This window comes from Muscardinus avellanarius (genome assembly GCF_963383645.1).
Source record: "Muscardinus avellanarius genome assembly, chromosome: 21".
Classification (NCBI taxonomy): domain Eukaryota; kingdom Metazoa; phylum Chordata; class Mammalia; order Rodentia; family Gliridae; genus Muscardinus; species Muscardinus avellanarius.
In genome coordinates, this window is record NC_137807.1 from 14,947,892 (window position 1) to 14,966,816 (window position 18,925).

The following is an 18,925-nucleotide window of genomic DNA, read 5'->3' on the forward strand; positions in this document are numbered from 1 at the left end:
AGGGGGCAAGGGAGTATATCTCAGTGCAAATAGAATGTCCCTGTATTCAATCCTCAGTACTCTCCCCAAAACTAGGTTAAAAATAAGTAAAAGTGGACCTTCTGTTCCGTTTCTCAGAGAGACTCTAAATGAATTTCTGGATGTGTTCTCGGTCCCCAGAGGAGCCCGCACACTGACCCACAGCAGAGCGACCGAGCGCGCCCACTGGCTCTTCCCTCTCACTGTGTGGCTCTGCTTCACGGCCACAGCCTCACACTGTCACAGCCACACTCAAACAGCGAACGTCTAAAACATGTCCCTTTCCAGTGAAACCTGAAAGCAGAGTGGATTTTGCACTGGAAAAGAGCCCCTTAGTTTCTTAGGACAATCTGAGGTCTTCTTCTTTTATCTGTTTTTTTGCTTTACTCACACACTTCCTCACAAATGTGATTCTTGCTTGAAAGAGAAGTCTGGAAATGAAAATGGCCGTCAAGTAATAGACAGGAAGTGCGAGTGGAACATCTATAAAAATATACTCTTGGTCAACTGCCTTGCAGACGACTGGAGAATCCTACCCGCCTTGTAAAAATACACCATACCAACACTGCCTCATCTTCTTCCCCAGAAAAATGACTTTCAAGACTCAAGCTGAACCTCAGATAGAAATGAGTAGACTCTGGCAAGTCTAGGTCTTCAGGCAAAAGTCCAGCCTTTGTTTTTTGGGGGTGGTACTGGGGATTAAGCTCAGGGGCATTCTACCTCCAAGCTACACCCTAACCTGACTGAATGATTAATTTTGGTGGCATGGGGGAATTGAATCCAGGGGCATTCTTCCTCCAAACTACATCCCCAGCCCTATTTTCTATTTTTACTTGAAAACAAAGTCCTGCTAGGTTGATGAGAATCTCACTATTTGTGGAGACTATCCTGGAACCTGTGATCCTCCTGTTTCAGCCTCCCAAGTACTGGAATTACAGGGGTGTGCCACCATGCCTGTCAAAATTTAGCAATTTAAAGGGACACTTTAGCCAGGTGTGGTGGCGCAGTTTGTAATCCCGGCATTTGGGAGGCTGAGACAGGAGGATCGAGGTTCAAGTCCGCCTCAGTTTCTACTTAGTGAGGCCCTTTGCAACTCAGTGAGACCCTGTTTCAAAATAAAGAATTTAAAAAATGGGGCTAGGGGTGTAGCTCAGAGGTAGAAAGCCCCTGGGGTCCATTCACAATACCGGGGGGGGGGGAGAGTGTAAGGGCTAAATATTAGGACCAGGGTGTAGCTCAGAGGTGGGATATCCCTGGGTTCCATCCCCAATTCCACAAAAAAGAATAAATAAAAATAACAAACAAACAAACAAACAAATAAATAAATAAATAAAGTGATGCTTAAAAAAAATGAACCAGGCATGGTGGCACATACCTGTAATCCCATATTTGGGAGGCTGAGACAGGAGGATCATAGGTTTGAAGCCAGCCTCAGCAACTTAGCAAGACCCTATTCCCCAACAGAAAATTAAATAGGAAGCCAGGCACGGTGGTACACACTTGTAATTCCAGCATTTGGGAGGCTAAGACAAAAGGATCGTGGTTCATGGCCAGCCTCAGCTACTTAGTAAGGTCCTTTGCAACTCAATGAGACCGTTTCAAAATAATAAAAAAAATAGGGCTGCTCGCTGGGCGTGGTGGCGCACGCTTGTAATCCCCGCACTTGGGAGGCTGAGACAGGAGGATCACACAGGTTCGAAGCCAGCCTCAGCTACTTAGTGAGGCTCTCAGCAACTTAGTGAGACCCTGTTTCCAAATAAAATATAAAATAAGGCTGGCCCAGAGGTAGAAAGCCCCTGGGTTCCACCCCCAGTACCACCAAAAAAAAAAAAAAAAGAGTAAAAAATAGGGCTGGGGGTATAGCTCGGAGGTAGAATGTCTCTGGGTTCCATTCCCAATACAAAAAAAAAAAAAAAGAGAGAGAGAGAAAAGAAAGAAAAAGAAAACATATGTAACATTTACAAAGAAGAAAAAACCTATATATAGGCTAAGTAAATTGGGAAAAGGGAATAAATCACAAACCCACAGTCACTCACCCCAGCTGGTGAATTCCCATTTCATCTGCACATAGAAATCTGGAGCCTGAAAGACAAACAAAGGGTTAAAACAGATCACCCTGGATTCTATTAACTAAACCCAAGCAGAATAAGGGTTAACACAGCTTCTTAAAATCCTAAGGGAGAACAGAGAAAATAAAGAACAAAGTGCAGATCCACTGAAATCCAAGCTGATATTCCAGCTGTCATTTTATCTTGATATACAACATATCTAGACCATTAAAGTACAGACAGTGACCAGGTTGGAAGGGAGTAAAAGTCAAACCCGCCGTGGGGACTCGGTCAGCGTCCTAACGGTCCTAGAAAGACAGGCTCAAGCGCCACCTGGCGTGGCCCCGCCTGCCCTCGGCAAAGGAGATGTCTGCGTGCTGTGTTCTACGGGGAGTTTGATGTGAAAGGCTTGTGAGCTAGTTGTGTTTCACACCTACTGGGCCAGTCTGTGGAACTAAAAAAAGGCTCCCAGACATCTCTTCCTCAGGATGTGGTTTTTCCCTCCAGTTAACAGAAGACTTTGCCCTAATTTCCTCTTAAACCTCTAAAACCTGGCTTTCTGAAGCTGTAAACCGGCAGAGGACCCCTGTTTAGGATTATTTTTTCTTTTTCCTTTTTTTTTTGGTTGAACTCAGGGGTGAATGTACTACTGAACGACACCCCTAAACTTTTAAATTTTTATTTTGAAACACAGTCTCACTATGTTGCTGAGGCTGGCCTTGAATCTGAGATCCCCCTGTCTAAGCCTCCCAAGTACTGGGATTACAGGCATGCACCACCATGCCCAGTTTAGGATTATTTTCTTACCTATCATCAAGTCTTATGAAAGGTGTTTGAAGAGCTACTTAAGAAATTCAACAGTTATTATCCAAAAAGAGAACTGCTAGAGATTCCAGGTATTTGTTTCCTCGTACCGCCAAAGATTTGCTGTGTGGTCTATAATTGCAAGGGGTGGAAAGGCCAGGAGTCTACCCTAGAGGACACTGTTGAAAACACAATGTCAAACAGCCCGTGGTGTCACTAAGTATACAAGTCATTTATGGGCTGTCCACACTTCAAGCAGAGAAGTCAAATAAATACAGCCCCCTATTCTGAATCAATACAGGTTTAAAAAAAATACGAAAAAAGAAAAAAGAGCTCTTTACAATGAATATTTTAAGTGGAGAGTCACCCCAGGCTAATTAAGTCACTTCCTGCCATTTCAAACCTTTTTTTAGTTCCTCCTGCTATAAGTTAGATAAGAAAATAATAAATCCATGCGACCTTGGCACACTCCTGACTAGTTATCTATTTTTAAAACAATGCACACAACTATTTTTACTTTATGGGAGGTTTTGTTGTGGTACACGGGAAAAACGATATCTTGGGCATAACTCAGCTCAAGTATCCCAGAAAGAAAATCAGGAGTGCTCAAAGAATGAAGAAAACTGTCTTCAGACAAGTTTGTTCCTTTTCTTGACGGAGCTATCAATTTCTCCCCAACGCTGTGCTTTAGCCAAAGCTGGAAAGCTGGTTTAACCAGCAGATATTGCAGGATGTATTTGGAGGAACTCACTTTTGTGCTTAAGTTGAGAATAAACAACACTGAAACCCAAACCCTGCTACTCTCATGCCTTCTGCTGCACGGGGTACTGTACATGGCGGACAGGTAAGATGGCTGTTCAAATAGCAAAGACCACCTGAAGAATGACAGCCGTCATCCAAAACACTTAGGAACCTAAGAGTAAAACAAATTTTTTTTTTTGGTGGTGCTGGGGATTGAACGCGGGCGTTCTACCGATAAGCTATTCCCCCAGCGCTGTTTTATTATTGATTTAGAAACAGGGTCTCCCTAAATTGCTGAGGTTGGCCTCAAACCTGTGATCCTCCTTGTCTCAGCTCCCAAGCACTGGGATTATAGGTATGTGCCAGCAGGACTGGCACAAAGTCAAAATTTTAAAGAAAGGCCTGTGGCCCAGCATGGTGGCACATGCTTGTAATTCTAGTACTTGAGAAGTTAGGTCAGGAGAATTGCAGGTTCGCAGTCAGCCTCAGCAATTTAGAGAGACCCTGTTTCAAAATTAAAAAATAAAAATAGAGCTCAGGATATATCTCAGAGGTAGAATGCCTCTGGGTTCAATTCCCAGTAAAGGAAGAAAGGAGAGAAGGCAGGCAGGCAGGCAGGCCTGTAGCCTTGTAAGAGTCATAGAGCACTTAGATTTTAATTCATAAAAAAGATAAAGTTCCCCAAAACCAGTTGCTATACCTAAGTTAAGGCAATGAATTAGAAGCGGCACACACCAACGGCTAGAAGTGACAAAGGTGTGGGGAGGACTGGCACGCAGGCCTCTGGGCTTTGACTGGTCCCGAAAGTGCCTAAAACGGGCCCGGGCGCGGTGGAGCACGCTTGTAATCCCAGCATTCGGGAGGCTGAGACCGAGGATTGTGGTTCACAAACAGCCTCAGCTACTTAGTGAGGTCCTCTGCCACTCAGTGAGACCCGGTTTCAAAATAAAGAATAAAAAATAGGGCTGGGAGTGTAGCATGGAGGTAGAATGCCTCTGGGTTCCATCCCGAGACAACAACAACAAAAAAAGGAATAAAATATGGCTGGGGATATGCCTTGGAAGTAGAATGCCTCTGAATTCAATCCCCAGTACCACAAAAAAAAAAAAAAAAAAAAAAAAGGCTGTGTGTGTAGCTCAGAGGTAGAACATCCCTGAGTTCAATCCCCGGCATCACACATTCATGGAAAGTCATGTTCACTATCCATGAAACTCTGGAGGAAGGCGCATAAAGACGCCACACACCGCCTTCAGCCAAATGTCAGCACTTGGCTCACAGCGTGGCCCGGCCAGTTTCATGGATACCTCGAGGATCTTATGCAGCAGCTCAGGAACTCCCTCGAGGGCCATGGACGTGTTGTGGTAGTCTCGGTGCTGAAGAACCGTATACACCATCTCGGGGTCTCCAGTACTCACAGCCTCGTGTAAAACTGGAAAACAAGAGGAAACCGTAGTCACTGAGTACTGCCAAACTTGCTGGCAGATTCCAAAGCCAGTCTGAAAAGTGCCTATGTAGATCAAAGACCAACAGAGAGAGGCGGTCCAGCCTTCTCAGGTGTGACCTGAGTGATGAGGCTAGCTCATCCCTGAATAAAAGAAAAGGAAACTCGCCCTCTGCTTAGACCTCTCCTCGCCCCCAACCCTACTCTCCAACTGGCCCCCAAGTCTCTGAGCTGCTTTGACTGGGGATACTTGGAGATCAGGGAGGTAGGACTCGTGCTTACAAGTATCTATGCTCCATCCATACAAAATGACTCTGCTAGTAAGAAAGCTTGCAAAACCGTGAAACGCCAGGATTCCACCAGAAGAGGCCACAAGTGTACTTGCCTGTCCATCCCTGGCCGTTTTCTTTGGTCACATCTGCTTTATGTCGGAGCAAGACGCGGGCAGATTCCAAATGTCCCAAAGAAACCGCAAGGTGCAACAATGTCCGACCTCTTGGATCCAGAGCCTCCACATTCTGTGAAGGAAACGCTGACATTCACGTAACTGGGTGTATTATATAAGAACATGATAATGCACTTGAGAGATATTAAGCATAAGAAGTAGAAAATAGTAGTTAGCCATTAATTATAGAAATATATAAAAAGGTATGTGTGCATGTGGACACAGATGAGTACAAATCTGACTGTATCTGGCAACTCTAGCCAGAATCCCTTTTTTTAAAATGAAAAAAAATTTAAGCAGTGAGTTCCTTTTTCTATAAAGTTAGGTGCCTAACAAATAAACATTACTGTAGATCTTACATCATCCAATACTAACCCAAGCTCTCAAAAGCACTCAAAAAGTATGAAAAAGGCTAAGGGCTAGCCAGGCGTGGTGGTGCACACTTGTAATCCCAGGACTTGAGAGGCTGAGACAGGAGGATCACAGGTTTGCAGCTAGCCTCAGCTACTTAGTGAGGCCCTCCACAACTTAGTGAGACCCTGTTTCAAAAATAAAGAATAAAGCCAGGTGTGGTGGCGCACGCTTGTAATCCCAGCATTGGGGAGGTTGAGACCAGAGGATCGCGGTTCGTGGACAGCCTCAGCTACTTAATGAGGCCCTCTGTAACTCAGTGAGACCCGGTTTCAAAATAAATAATAAAAAATAGGGCAGGGGCTGTAGCTCAGAGGTCTAATGCCCCTGGGTTCCATCCCCAGACCCGCAAAAAATAAATAAATAAATAAATAAATAAATAATAAAGAAAGAATAAAAGCCGGGCGTGGTGGCGCACACTTACAATCCCAGCATTCGGGAGGCTGAGACTGGAGGACTGTGGCTCTCAGACAGCCTCAGCTACTTAGTGAGGTCCTCCACAACTTAGACCCTATTTCAAAATGAAGAATAAATAACAGGGCAGGGGGTGTAGCTTAGAAGTCGAATGCCCCTGGGTTCCATCCCCAGACCTGCGAAATAAATACATAAATAAATATATAAATAAATAGAATAAAAAACAGAGCTGGGGATGTATTACCACACCAAAAAAATGCTAGGGGATTTCATCAAATGCAATCACCCTGTAACAGGGAACATGGGAGATTTCTCAGGCACATATAAGCATTCACGTCTAGAACAGGAAGTGCAGAACTTTAATCAAAACTGAAAGCACAGAAGATAATTTGGGTCAGAATAAAATTACATTCTGGATTTGCGCCGAAACAGTTCTCTTGTGGTTGTGCATTGAGTTCAAGTTCCCTGAAGTAGCCTACATCTAGCAGCCCCCCCCCCCGGGGGGGGGTCCTACCAACAGGGAGCGTGACCGGCAGGGACACACAGGCCATTTAGGCCTGCCCCCTGGAGAGTGTTTCCCTGCGCTGACGTCCACGCTTGGCCTCTGCTCCTATTCTGTGATTCAGGCCCTCCTGACGCTGCACCTGGCCTCCAGAGCCAAGCAGCAGCTTCTCCGCTGTGAGGCTCAACGGCAGGACATTGTTTGCAAAACAAGAAGCTCTTCCAAGGACACAATGAACTGCTGTGGAACTATGGGATATAAAGCTTTTTTTTTTTTTTTTTTTTTTTTGCAGTACTAGGGATGGAACCCAAGGTCATTCTACCTCTGAGCTATACCCCCAGCCCTATTTTTTATTCTTTATTTTGAAACAGGGTCTCACTGAGTTGCAAAGGACCTCGCTAAGAAGTTGAGGCTGAACCGCGAACGGTGATCCTCCTGTCTCAGCCTCCCGAATGCTGGATTACAAGCGTGCGCCACCATGTTCGGCTCTGTAAGACCTTTTTTATACAGCATAATACTTCTCAGGAGATGGGCTCTATTCTGATTGGAGATGCGAGCTGTTATACAGGCACTAGCTGCAGTCTCCAAAGTCATACACAACACGCCACTTAGGAAGAGGGGTAACACGGGATGGGGCAAGCAACCACAACCCGACAGCTACTGAGCCTCCCTGTTCTGCAAAAATTATGTCGTGGCTATGATGCGATGAAGATAAACACTCTCATCAAGGAATAATGTAAGTGGTTGGAAACATTCTGCTAGCTGAACACCAGACCTGCAGGATGAATCCCAGGTGCATGCATTCTCCCAGGCGCTAAAATTCAGTAACTCCCATTGTCCATCCGGGATACAGGCTAAGACTCGCAGTGGATGGGTAAAATGGCCATGTATATGCACAATGTTTTTTTCCCCCACATACATACATAAAATAAAGTCATAAATTTTCACCTTTGCAGGGTGGGGTATAGCTCAATGGTTTACCTGCCTAGTATATGCAAAGCTTTGGGTTTGACCTCCAGCAGAGGAAAAAAACAAAAACAACAAAAAAAGAATTTTCTCCTTTGCATGTAAAGGAAGCACTTTACAGCTTCTCCTTGGCATATCTAATCAAGTTGCCAGCATCACTACTTTGTTGTGCTATGCAGTCATTTTTAAGTAAAACAAAAGTTCCATGAATATGTGCCCTGCCAATACTCAGGCAGAGGCTCTGATAACCCAAAGTAGCTATTAAGTGACTAACGGGTAGGTAGCATATACAGAGTGGATACACTGGTCCAAAGGATGATTCAAGTCTCAGATGGAACCAACCAGAATGAAATGGCACACAGTTCATACTGTTTATTTCTGGAATTTTCCACTTTATATTTCTTTTCTTTTCTTTCTTTTTTTTTTTTTTGGTACTGGGGATTGAACCCCCAGGGCATTCTACCTCTGAGCTACACCCCCAGCCCCATTTTTTATTCTTTTATTTGAAACAGGATCTCACTAAGTTGCAGAAGGCCTCACAAGTAGCTGAGGCTGGCTGCGAACTGCGATCCTCCTGTCTCAGCCTCCCAAGTACTGGGATTATAAGCATACACCCCCATGCCTGGCTACCATTTAATATCTTCATATTAAGTGCCCATGGGTAACTGAAACCTAGGAATGTGAAATCTCAGATAAAAAGAGACTACTTGTACCATCACATCTCCTGGAACATGGTCCACACCACCTTACACAAGTCCTTGACTTTACCCAAGGGTATGACTTTGTCCATCACATCAGAAAGACTGAGAATACTTAAAAGGAGGGTCCAAAAGTTATGTTTCTTAGCTTCTGCTTCCTTACTCTCTAACTTCCATGAAATGATTGTTCTTAAAAGTAACATGGGTATGAACTTAAGAACTATGCACATGGCTGAAGGTTAGCAGGGAAGAAATAACTAGCAAACTCATTATCTTCCTACACTTCTGTTATATAAACCAAATATTCAAAATCAAACCAAATGATAGGCGCTGGGTTTAGCACAATGCCAGATACGCAGAAGGTGCCTAACAATATATATCACATGAAAGAAGAAACGCTACTTACTACAATTTACACCCCAGTGTAACAGTAACAGCTTCCATTTAGGCTTCATACTCAAACTCCCATTAAACTCTCAAATATAAGATGTAAAATAAAAGCCAAATACAAGCTGGGCGTGGTGGTGCACATTTGTAATCCCCACGCTTGGGAGGCAGAGACAGGAGGATCGTGCAAGTTCGAAGTCAGCCATGCTGGCTTAAGAGACCCTGTTTCCAAATAAAAGACCTAAAATAGGTCTGGGAGTGTAGCCCGGAGGTAGAAGGGCTTCCAGGAACCCCAGTACCACAAAATAAATAAATAAACAAACAAACAATAAAAAATAGGGCTGGGGGTATAGCTCGGAGGTAGAATGCTCCTGGGTCCCATTCCCAGTACTGCAAGAAAAATAGATAGATAGATAGATAGATAGATAGATAGATAGACAGACAGAAAGACAGACAGACAAATGGAGTGTATCAAATTAAAAACGTTCATGTTTCAAATGAGATCATGAAGAAAGCAAAAGGCAACTCATAGAATAAGAGCAAATATTTGTGTTTTATATGCTGATCAGGGTCTAGCATCCAGAGAATATGTGAAGAACTTTTTATTCAACAATAAAAATTCAAGCCAGGCATGGTGGCACAGGCCTGTGATCCCAGTATTTGGGAAGTTAACAAAGGAGGATCATAGGTTCAAGGCCAGCCTCAGCAATTTAACAAGACCCTATTTCAAAATAAAAAATAAAATAGGACTAGGGGTATATTTCAGAGGTAGAATGTCCCCAGATCCAATCTCCAAGACTACACACACACACACACACACACACACACACACACACACAGAGTTAAATAACTCAAATTTAAGACTGGCAAAGAATTTTAAAAGATTTCTCTGAAGACATATAAGTAGACAATAAGCACATGAAAAGATGCCATGTGTGGTAGGCTCACTTGTAATCCCAGCATTTGGGAGGCTGAGACCAGAGGATTGTGGTTCATGGACAGCCTCAGCTTCTTAGTGAGGCCCTCTGCAACTCAGTGAGACCCTGTTTCAAAATAAAGAATTAAAAAAAAAAGACTGGGGGTATATCTTGGAGGTAGAATGTCCTTGGGTTCCATCCCCAGTACTGCAAAAAAAAAAAAAAAAAAAAAAGATGCTCAACATCACAAAACTACAAATCAAAACCACAATAAGATATAATTTCACACCGGCTAGGATGGTTATAATGTACAAGACAGACAATAACAAGTATTGGTGAGGGCCTGGAGAAAGTAGAACACTTATACACAGCTAGTAGGAATATAAAATAGTGCAGCCCTTTAGTGACCATGTGATCCAGCAATTCATCTCCAAGATAATATACACCAGAGAAGTGAAAACATGCCATCCAGAAACATAAACAAGCCGGGCGTGGTGGTGCACGCTTGTGATCCCAGCATTTGGGAGGCTGAGGCTTTGCAGACAGCTTCAGCTACTTAGTGAGGCCTGTTGCAACTCAGTGAGACCCAGTTTCAAAATAAAGAATAAAAAAATAGTGCTGGGGCCAGCGAGGCCGTGATTGGAGCCTGCCATGAGGCAAGGCCGGTGCTGGGGCCTCCGAGGCCCGGATCAGAGCCTGCTGAGAGGTTAGGCCGGTGCCGGTGCCACTGGCCGGCATTGGAGCCTTCCGTGAGGCAAGGCTGCTACTGAGGCCTCTGAGGCCTGGATCGAAGCCTGCCGAGGGGTTAGGCTGATGCCGGGGCCATCGGCTAACATTGGAGCCTGCTGTGAGGAAGGCCGGAGCTGGGGCCTCTGAGGCCGGGATCGGAGCCAGCTAAGGGGTTAGGCCGGTGTTGGGGCCAGTGAGGCCAGAACCGGGGCCTCCCATGAGGCAAGGCCACTGCTTGAGCCAGCGAGGTCTGGATCAGTCCACCGGGTAGCCAGGCCACAACTGGGACCGTCAAGAGTGGGATCGGTATTTGCAACGCGGCATGCACAGAGAAATATCGCAGAAAATTAAAACCAGATGCTTCCCCTAATCAGCAATAACTAAGAGGAAACGGGCAACAGGAAGTGGTCGAGCTATAGAAAGGGCCCTATAGTGAAGCAACTAAGGTGACTAATCAGAGGGTATGGAATAGGGGAAGATGGAGCCTCTTTAAAAAGCAGGAGGTACATAAACATATGTATCAAAGTTAATCACCAAACAAGCATGGAATCGAGGAGGGGGAGGGAATGGGATGGGGACTGGATGAGGGCTAATTGGATGATGTGTGCTTGTATATCCTCTCAAGTCTTATATTCCAATGTTATGTATGATTACAATGCACCAATACAAATAAATTAAAAAAAAAAAAGAATAAAAAAATAGGGCTGGGCCTGGGCATGGTGACCCACACTTGTAATCCCAGTATTTGGGAGGCTGAGACAAGAGCATCCCAGTTTGGGGACAGCCTCAGCTACTACTTAGTGAGGCCCTTTGCAACTCAGTGAGACCTTGTTTCAAAATTAAAGAATAAAAATAGGACTAGAGCTGGGCGTGGTGGCGCATGCTTGTAATCCCTGCACTTGGGAGGCTGAGACAGGAAGATCTCACAGGTTCGAAGCCACCCTCAGCTACTTAGTGAGGCTCTCAGCAACTTAGTGAGACCCTGTTTCCAAATAAAATATAAAATAGGTCTGGGAGTATAGCCCGGAAGTAGAAAGCCCCTAGGTTCCATGCCCAGTACCACACACACAAAAAAAGGACTAGAGCTGTAGCTCAGAGGTAGAATGCCCCTGGGTTCCATCCCCAGTACCACCAAAAAAACCAAACAAACAAACAAACAAAAAAAAACCCACCACATATAAACAAATGTGCACAGAAGTATTACTAATAACCCCAAACTGGAAACAACTCAAATGTCCATCAGGTGACAAATGGGTAAACAAAATGTAGCCTATCCATACAATGAAATATTCAGCCATAAAAGGAATGGAGACCTGGTGCATGCCATAATATGGATGAACCTCCAGAGCATTCTAAGAGAAAGAAGCCAGACACAGACACAAAGGGCCACATGTTACAGGACTCTGGCTATATGAATGTCCAGAATAAGCAAATCACCCAGGACTGAAGGGTTGAGAGGAGGTGGGGAGTGACTGCTAGTGATAATAAGGTTTCTTTCTTTTTTCAATCGGTAAATTGTGTGATAAGTGAACTATGTCTCAATGAAATTTTTGGAAAAAATGTTTATATCTAGTACATAAAACTAACCTATTATCAATATGCTGTTTTACTTTTTTTTTTTTTTTTTTTGCGGGTCTGAAGATGGAACCCTGGGGCATTTGGCCTCCAACCTACACACCTGCCCTATTTTTTATTATTTATTTTGAAACAGGGTCTAAGTGGCAAAGGGCCTCACTAAGTAGCTGAGGTTGTCCGCGAACCACGATCCTCGGTCTCAGCCTCCCGAATGCTGGGATTACAAGCGTGCGCCACCACGCCTGGCTCAAATTTCATTACAGTTACCAGTGGGACTTAGCAGCATCAGTTAATGATATGAATTCAGAGAGTTCAGGCTTTCAGAATTTAAATGGAATTCACTTTTTTTGTGTGTGTGTGTGTGTGGTATTGGGGATGGAACCCAGGGGCATTCTACCTTTGAGTTATACCCTCAGCCCTATTTTTATTTTTTATTCTTTATTTTGAAACAGAGTCTCACTGAGTTGCAAGGGACCTCACTAAGTAGCTGAGGCTGTCCTTGAACGCGATCCTCCTGTCTCAGCCTCCCAAATGCTGGGATTACAAGCGTGTGCCACCACACCTGACTTTAAATGGAATTCACTTTTGAAACCGAACATTTAGGTTTTTATTCAAGTTTCTTCAGTCACGAGCTATATCAAATTAAAAAGATCTAGCTTTGCGTGGTGGCGCACACATATAATCCCTGCGCTTGGGAGGCGAAGACGGGATGATCGCACAGGTTTGAAGCCAGCCTTGCTGGCTTAGGAGACCCTGTTTCCAAATAAAAAAAATATAAAAAGTAGGTCTGGGAGTGTAGCCCGGAGGTAGAAGGGTTTCCAGGAACCCCATTACCCAGTACCACCAAAAAAAAAAAAAAAAAAAAATTTTTTTAAAGATCTAGCCAGGCATGGTGCCCATGCCTGTAATTCCAGTACTTGGGAGGCTGAGACAGGAGGATCCCAGTTTGCGGACAGCCTCAGCTACTACTTAATGAAGCCCTTTGCAACTCAGTGAGACCCTGTTTCAAAATAAAGAATAAAATATAGGACTGGGGGTATAGCTCAGAGGTAGAATGTCCCTGGGTTCCAACGCCAGTACCACACACACACAAAAAAAAGGTTGAGGGTACAGCTTGGAAGGCAGAATGCACCTGGTTTCAACCCCCAGCACTAAAAAAGGAAACCTTTTTTTTAAGTATCCTCCTCCTTTTAACTATGATTATCTCAAAAGAAGTAAAGGAATGAGATTTCTACTCCTCTCCTTCCTGCTTGGTACTTAGCCCCACCCATCTACCTTCTTGAACAAGCCCTCTTACCACCCACTTGCCATCCTTCAGAGGCAGTGAATGGCCACGCTTGGGGGCAGGCTGCAAGAGGGAGACCAGGCACCTGCAGCTTCTTCGCCTCTCAGGTGAGTTCTTGACCTCTGTGCCTCTACCTAGCACTCCACAGGCGCTTCCTAAACTAGAACTGTTAGCTCTAGGGGCCTCCGGCAAGAGGCCACTAAGGGGCCCTTCCTTTCTCTCATCAAAAGAGGAGACACTCAGATAGCCCTAACCTCTGTGGCCCCACTTGAAGCCAGGCTAAAGGTAGCCGTAGGCTGGTCCTCTCAGGGAAGCCTGACTCTGGCCAAGGGGACACCCTGAGAGTAGCCCTCCTCCTTCTCCTCCTCTTCTTCTTTTCTTCCTTTTTTTTTTTTTTTTTTTTTTGTGTGTGTGTGTGTGTGTGTGGTACTGGGGATTGAATCGAGGGTGTTCTACCACTGGAGCTATATCTATAGCCCCTTTTATTTTGAAACAGAGTCTCCCTAAGTTACCATGCACTGGCCTAAACCTGCAATCCTTTGTCTCAGCCTCCCAGACACTGGGCTTCCAGGCTTTGGCCCTTCTTGGATGGCTCACCACTGGCCTCCAGCCAATGAGCACCAGCTTGAATGTGAGCCCGGTAGCCTGGGCTGGCCTGCGGCAGGCTGCAGGAAGAACCGCAAGGTGGCCCGCTATTGTGCTCCAGGTATGGCTGCTGCTGGGAACATCCTCTTCCTCGCCTGGAAGGCCTGCTGTGCTTTCCCCTCCAGGCTTCCAACAAGGGGTGTGCGGTCTAGAGTCAACCTCACCTGCCACCCTCCACCCCACTTGGTCGCAGGAGTTTCCCTTCACTGTCTAAGATGCACGCATCTCTGCACTTGCTCCCCATCCATGCTCGTTCATGTCCCCTGCATCAGTATGAAGGCCAAAGGAGCTCAGCACACTTCTCTCACTGACAACCAGTACACAAACAGTTTGAACTTCAGCAACCACTTCAAGGCCCCGCTGAACATTAAAGAGCCAGCGGGTCAAGAGGCACTTCACCAAGTGCTTGTGCCGGGCAGGCATCGGAGGCCTGGCAGCACAGGCAAGGTCACCCAGTGCCTGCTAGAAGCGGCACAGTGGGGCTGAGGCTGAGACCATGCGCAGCCTCGTCCTCTGGACAAACTCCATTCTTGTTGCACTGCAGAAGTTCTTGAAACAGAGCACAATTCTTACAGCGCCAGTGTGCCTGCTTTGACTGACTTAGGAGACAGAGGGAATAGAGAGAACACACCCCCCGCCCTGCCCGCAAGCAGCACTGAGGGAAACAGCTGGCTTCATTGCTGAGGTGACAGGAATGTTCTTTCTGCTTACGCAACCAATACATGTTCCTTGTAGGGAAAAAAAAAAAAAAATGGAGCATACATAAAAGAAGCTAAATTCCCAGGTTTACAAGTCATGATTATAATAAAAATAGCAGCAGCTACCGGCAAATGGTATTGTTTCCATTACTATGTGACCGTACTTTCAGAGCCTCTATTTTCTGTATTCTGAAATAGAGGCATTTTCACTGAAAGAAAAGGGGTTAAGAATATAGGATTTGGGCCATGTATGGTGGTGCATGCTTGTAATCCCAGTACTTGGGAGGCTGAGACAGGAGGATCACAGGTTTGAGGCCAACCTCAGCTACTTAGTGAAGCCCTCCGCAACTTAGTGAAACCCTGTTTCAAAAAAGAAAAAAAAATTAGGGCTGTACCCCTGGGTTCAACCCCCAGTTCTGCAAATATATATATGATTTGGACAAAGTTTTCTGCCCAGATTTTCTGGGCCTAAATCCTGACTCCGGGCACTAGGTTAGCCAGAGACAGCTTCAATCTCCTCATCTGTAAGACGGGGAGTACAGCAATCCCCACTGTAGAAGGCTGGTGTGATAATTAAATCTAAGAGTGTGCACAAAACATTTCTGGCCAACACCTGGCAAAACAGTAACCCACCTTCTCGGGGACCAAACAACTCAGCCATGGCAAGCAACATGCTCACAACCTACTCAGCATCAGTGCTGCCCATTACACCCCACTGCCGCCGGGTCACAGAGGGAGGTGGCTACTTTATATAATCAACACAGGCTTTAGATAAACATGAAAGCCACAAAACATTTCCTGCAATGTATTTTAAGGTAGCTTAATGATACCAATGATTACCATCTTGATCTTAAAAAAGCTATATAATTTTCATCGGCCAGGAAAAAATCAAAGTGCAAGACACTCCTTATTCAAAAATAATTAAGCCAGGTGTGGTGGCACATACTTGTAATCCCAGCATTTGGGAGGGGGGGGGCGAGACAGGACTGTGGTTCACGGCCAGCCTCAGCTATTTAGTGAAGTCCTCCGCAACTTAGTGAGATCCTGTTTCAAGATAATAAAATATAGGGCTGGGGATGTAGCTTGGAGGTAGAATGTCCCTGGGTTCCACCTCCAGTACCAAAAAAAAAAAAAAAAAAAAAAAAAAAGAAAAAGAAAAAGGATTTAATGATAGTGGCAGCAGGGCATTCAACCAAGCACAGGGCCCGTGCAACTGCCCTGTCTTGGCCCCTTTGACAGCCCAGTTTCAAGACTAAAGTTGGATGGTATTGACAGTCAAGGTTCCCCTGTCAAAACCTAACTGAGTCAAAACCAAGGAACGAGCAAGTGTGAACAGGCTTCCTGACCTTGGCAGCCAAGGGCACTATAGATCTAAAGCACTGCAGGAAAGTCTGCTTCAAGAATTGAATTCCCTAAATTTTAATCACAGATGTCCCTAAGGGTTTTGAGCGACACTCCCAGCCCTACCTGTGATCCTCCTGTCTCAGCCTCCTGAGTAGTAGGATTACAGACATGTGCCACCATGCCCTACTGTTTTTAAAGATTTTTAAGACAAAAGGCAGAGAACTTCAAATGGACACTTTTATCACAGTTTGCATGAAAAAGAGGTAGCTATGTTACACTTTCGATTATAATCCAAGACTTCGTTTCTGCCTTTATCAAACATTTACTCTGTGGTTCTCCTCCAATGAGTAGAAAGCCTGATGTTTTCAGAAACTGAGATAGTGTGTGATTTAAAGGTAATGAATTTTTCTATCTAATTGGATTTTAATTCTGGTTTTCTTTCTACTTCCAACATTACATATGCTGGGGAGCCACAACTCTGAGAAGTGCAGATACAAAGAGCAGAACCCTAAAAACCAGCACTGGTCATTTAAAAAATATGTTCCGGCCGGGTGTGGTGGCGCACACTTGTAATCCCCGCGCTTGGGAGGCAGAGACAGGAGGATCGCACAGGTTCGAAGCCAGCCGTGTGCGCTGGCTTAGGAGACCCTGTTTCCAAATAAAAATGTAAAAATAGGTCTGGGAGTGTAGCCCGGAGGTAGAAGGGCTTCCAAGAACCTCAGGACCATCAAAAAAATCAAAAATAAAAAAAATAAAAATAAAAAAAATGTTCTTTGTGAACTTGGAGCTAGAGCTAAGAGCAAAATGGTAGAAACTACCTCTGAACCACATCTAGATATAGAAGGGTAATTAGATCATCGGGTGTACTGGGATACCTAATGGTGAATCACTTGGGGGGCATGCGTCAGATCTCCTTAACTCTGAAATAGGTGCTGTGTCATCTAATTAAGAACAATGACTCTTACAAAGCTTTACTTTGTCTGGAGTTCCTTTAAAAATGAAAAAAGATCAACTTTTGACTTCCGAGTGGATGCTTTACCAACTTAAATACAGCAGGTTGCAGGCGCACACTTAGCAGTAACCGTTCACACATGGTAAGGCCAACCTTTCTCAATTTTTGCTAACCAAAGGAGAACCAGCACTCCTTTTCCTCTACAACTTCTTGATAATTACAGGGTCAATTTTGAGCCATTCACAAACTAAGACACACTGAATAAAATGAATGAAGTAGAAAAGAACAATTACACCAGGTTTCAAGGGTAATTACAAACCCTTATCTTCTTTGCTAAACTTGTTAGTTTGTAACTTGAGGGAACAAGGGCCTCCTAGAATTGCTAGGGTGCCTTGAAAGCAGTTTCTCAACCGAGACTATTGACATTGGGAGCCAGATCATTGTGTGGGGGCTGCCTTCCGCATTGTAGGCTGTCACCGCCTCCCTGGTGGCCTCCACCCACTTGAATGCAAGTAGCCCACTCTCCACCTTAAAAAATCAAATATGTCTCCAACCGTTCTCAAGTGTCCCCTTGGGGCAAAACCATCTCCGATTGAGAACAAAGCTTTAAACAGATGGCAATAAATAAAGATTTTTTAAAAAATCAAAGCACTTTAGAGGAAGGGGTTGTAATGAGTTGAGCGCCAGCGATCCTCAAACTTTATTATCAGCATCTCGGGGAGTCTGTTAAATGCTGATTCCTAGGCCGGCAATCTAGTCGAGGGTGGGTTTGCCCACATCACAGCTTCATTGTCTGAACCAAAATGCCTTGCCCAAGGTCACGGGCCAGTCAAAACTAGACTTCAAAACCAACCAGACCCTTCCTCACAGGGTGGGTTGGAGTGCGCCATGTGGTTGGTTCTTTAAACCTTTGAACCCATAAAGCCTAATATGGCATTCTGGAGCTAGCTGACCTGAGCTAAAATCCCGACTTGATTTTAATGAGCTGAGAGGCCTCACGCAAGGCTAGTAACCTCCGGGAGCCTCAGTTCCCTGCTCTGTCAAATGAAATAACAGTCCTTGAGCTCCTGGAAAGGATAGGCCGGGCGATATTCAAAGAGCCCGGGGCCTGGCATTAGAGTAAGCGCTGGACACACGCCTCATCATCGTACTAGATGTTATTATTATTATTATCATCATCATCATCATCATCACCACTGCCCCACGACTGCAAGCTGACGGGCCTTGGGGGACCCGAGGCCGAGGGCCGGGATGGGCCGGGGGGCGGACCCGGCTCCCCGCCGCGCTCACCTGGCCCCGCAGCTCCTTCTCCAGCTGCCGGTAGTCGTTGTTCCAGACCAGGAGGTGCAGGGGGAAGTGGCCGCCGGCGTCGCTGGCCGAGGACATGGCGAGGAGCCCGGCCCGCGCGGTCCCCCGCGCTCCCGGCGGCCGGCGAGGCGGGTGGCAGGCGGGCTCGGGCGGGCTCGGCGCGCCCACCGCTGACAGCCCCGGAACCGACGTCGGCGCCGCCCTGGAGACGGAGCCCGGCCCGCCCGGAAACGCGCCCCCGCGCTCGGTGGTTCCGTCCACCGCCGGACTCTTCCATCGGCCCCGCAGCCGGGGGGGACCGGCCTGGCCGAACCATCCGGCTGTTGACTCCCTCGCGGCCCTTTTGGACCAGGGCAGGCCCTTCCACGATTGGCCAGAAGCCATCTTGGAAGTGGGCAACGCAGGCTCATTGCCAAGGAGGAACTTCAGCGCCTAGAGAAGTGGCTACGGATATTTGCATGAGCAGAGCATAGTCCTAGCTCAGGATTTCTCAAACCTTGGGACATTTCGAACTGGATGATTCTTTGTGTGGCGGCTGAGCGGCCTTCCTGGCTGCTCTGCCCTCTCAATGCCAGTAGCACTCCTCAGAATGTATCT

The 18,925-nt window shown here is 45.8% G+C and overlaps 1 protein-coding gene across 2 annotated transcripts in view; it reads right to left on the reverse strand.

Moving 5' to 3' along the window:
• ANKRD13A (ankyrin repeat domain 13A) overlaps nt 1-18,406 on the reverse strand; it is a gene marked incomplete at both ends in the record, with an annotated part of 39,345 nt that extends 20,939 nt beyond the window's left edge. For both annotated transcript variants that reach the window (XM_080717500.1, XM_080717499.1), the window contains 4 exons: nt 2,055-2,100; nt 4,916-5,040; nt 5,426-5,570; nt 18,311-18,406. In XM_080717500.1, coding sequence (XP_080573626.1) covers nt 2,055-2,100; nt 4,916-5,040; nt 5,426-5,570; nt 18,311-18,406 — 412 coding nt within the window. The remainder of the gene's footprint in view (nt 1-2,054; nt 2,101-4,915; nt 5,041-5,425; nt 5,571-18,310) is intronic.
• Nucleotides 18,407-18,925: the final 519 nt, after the last annotated feature.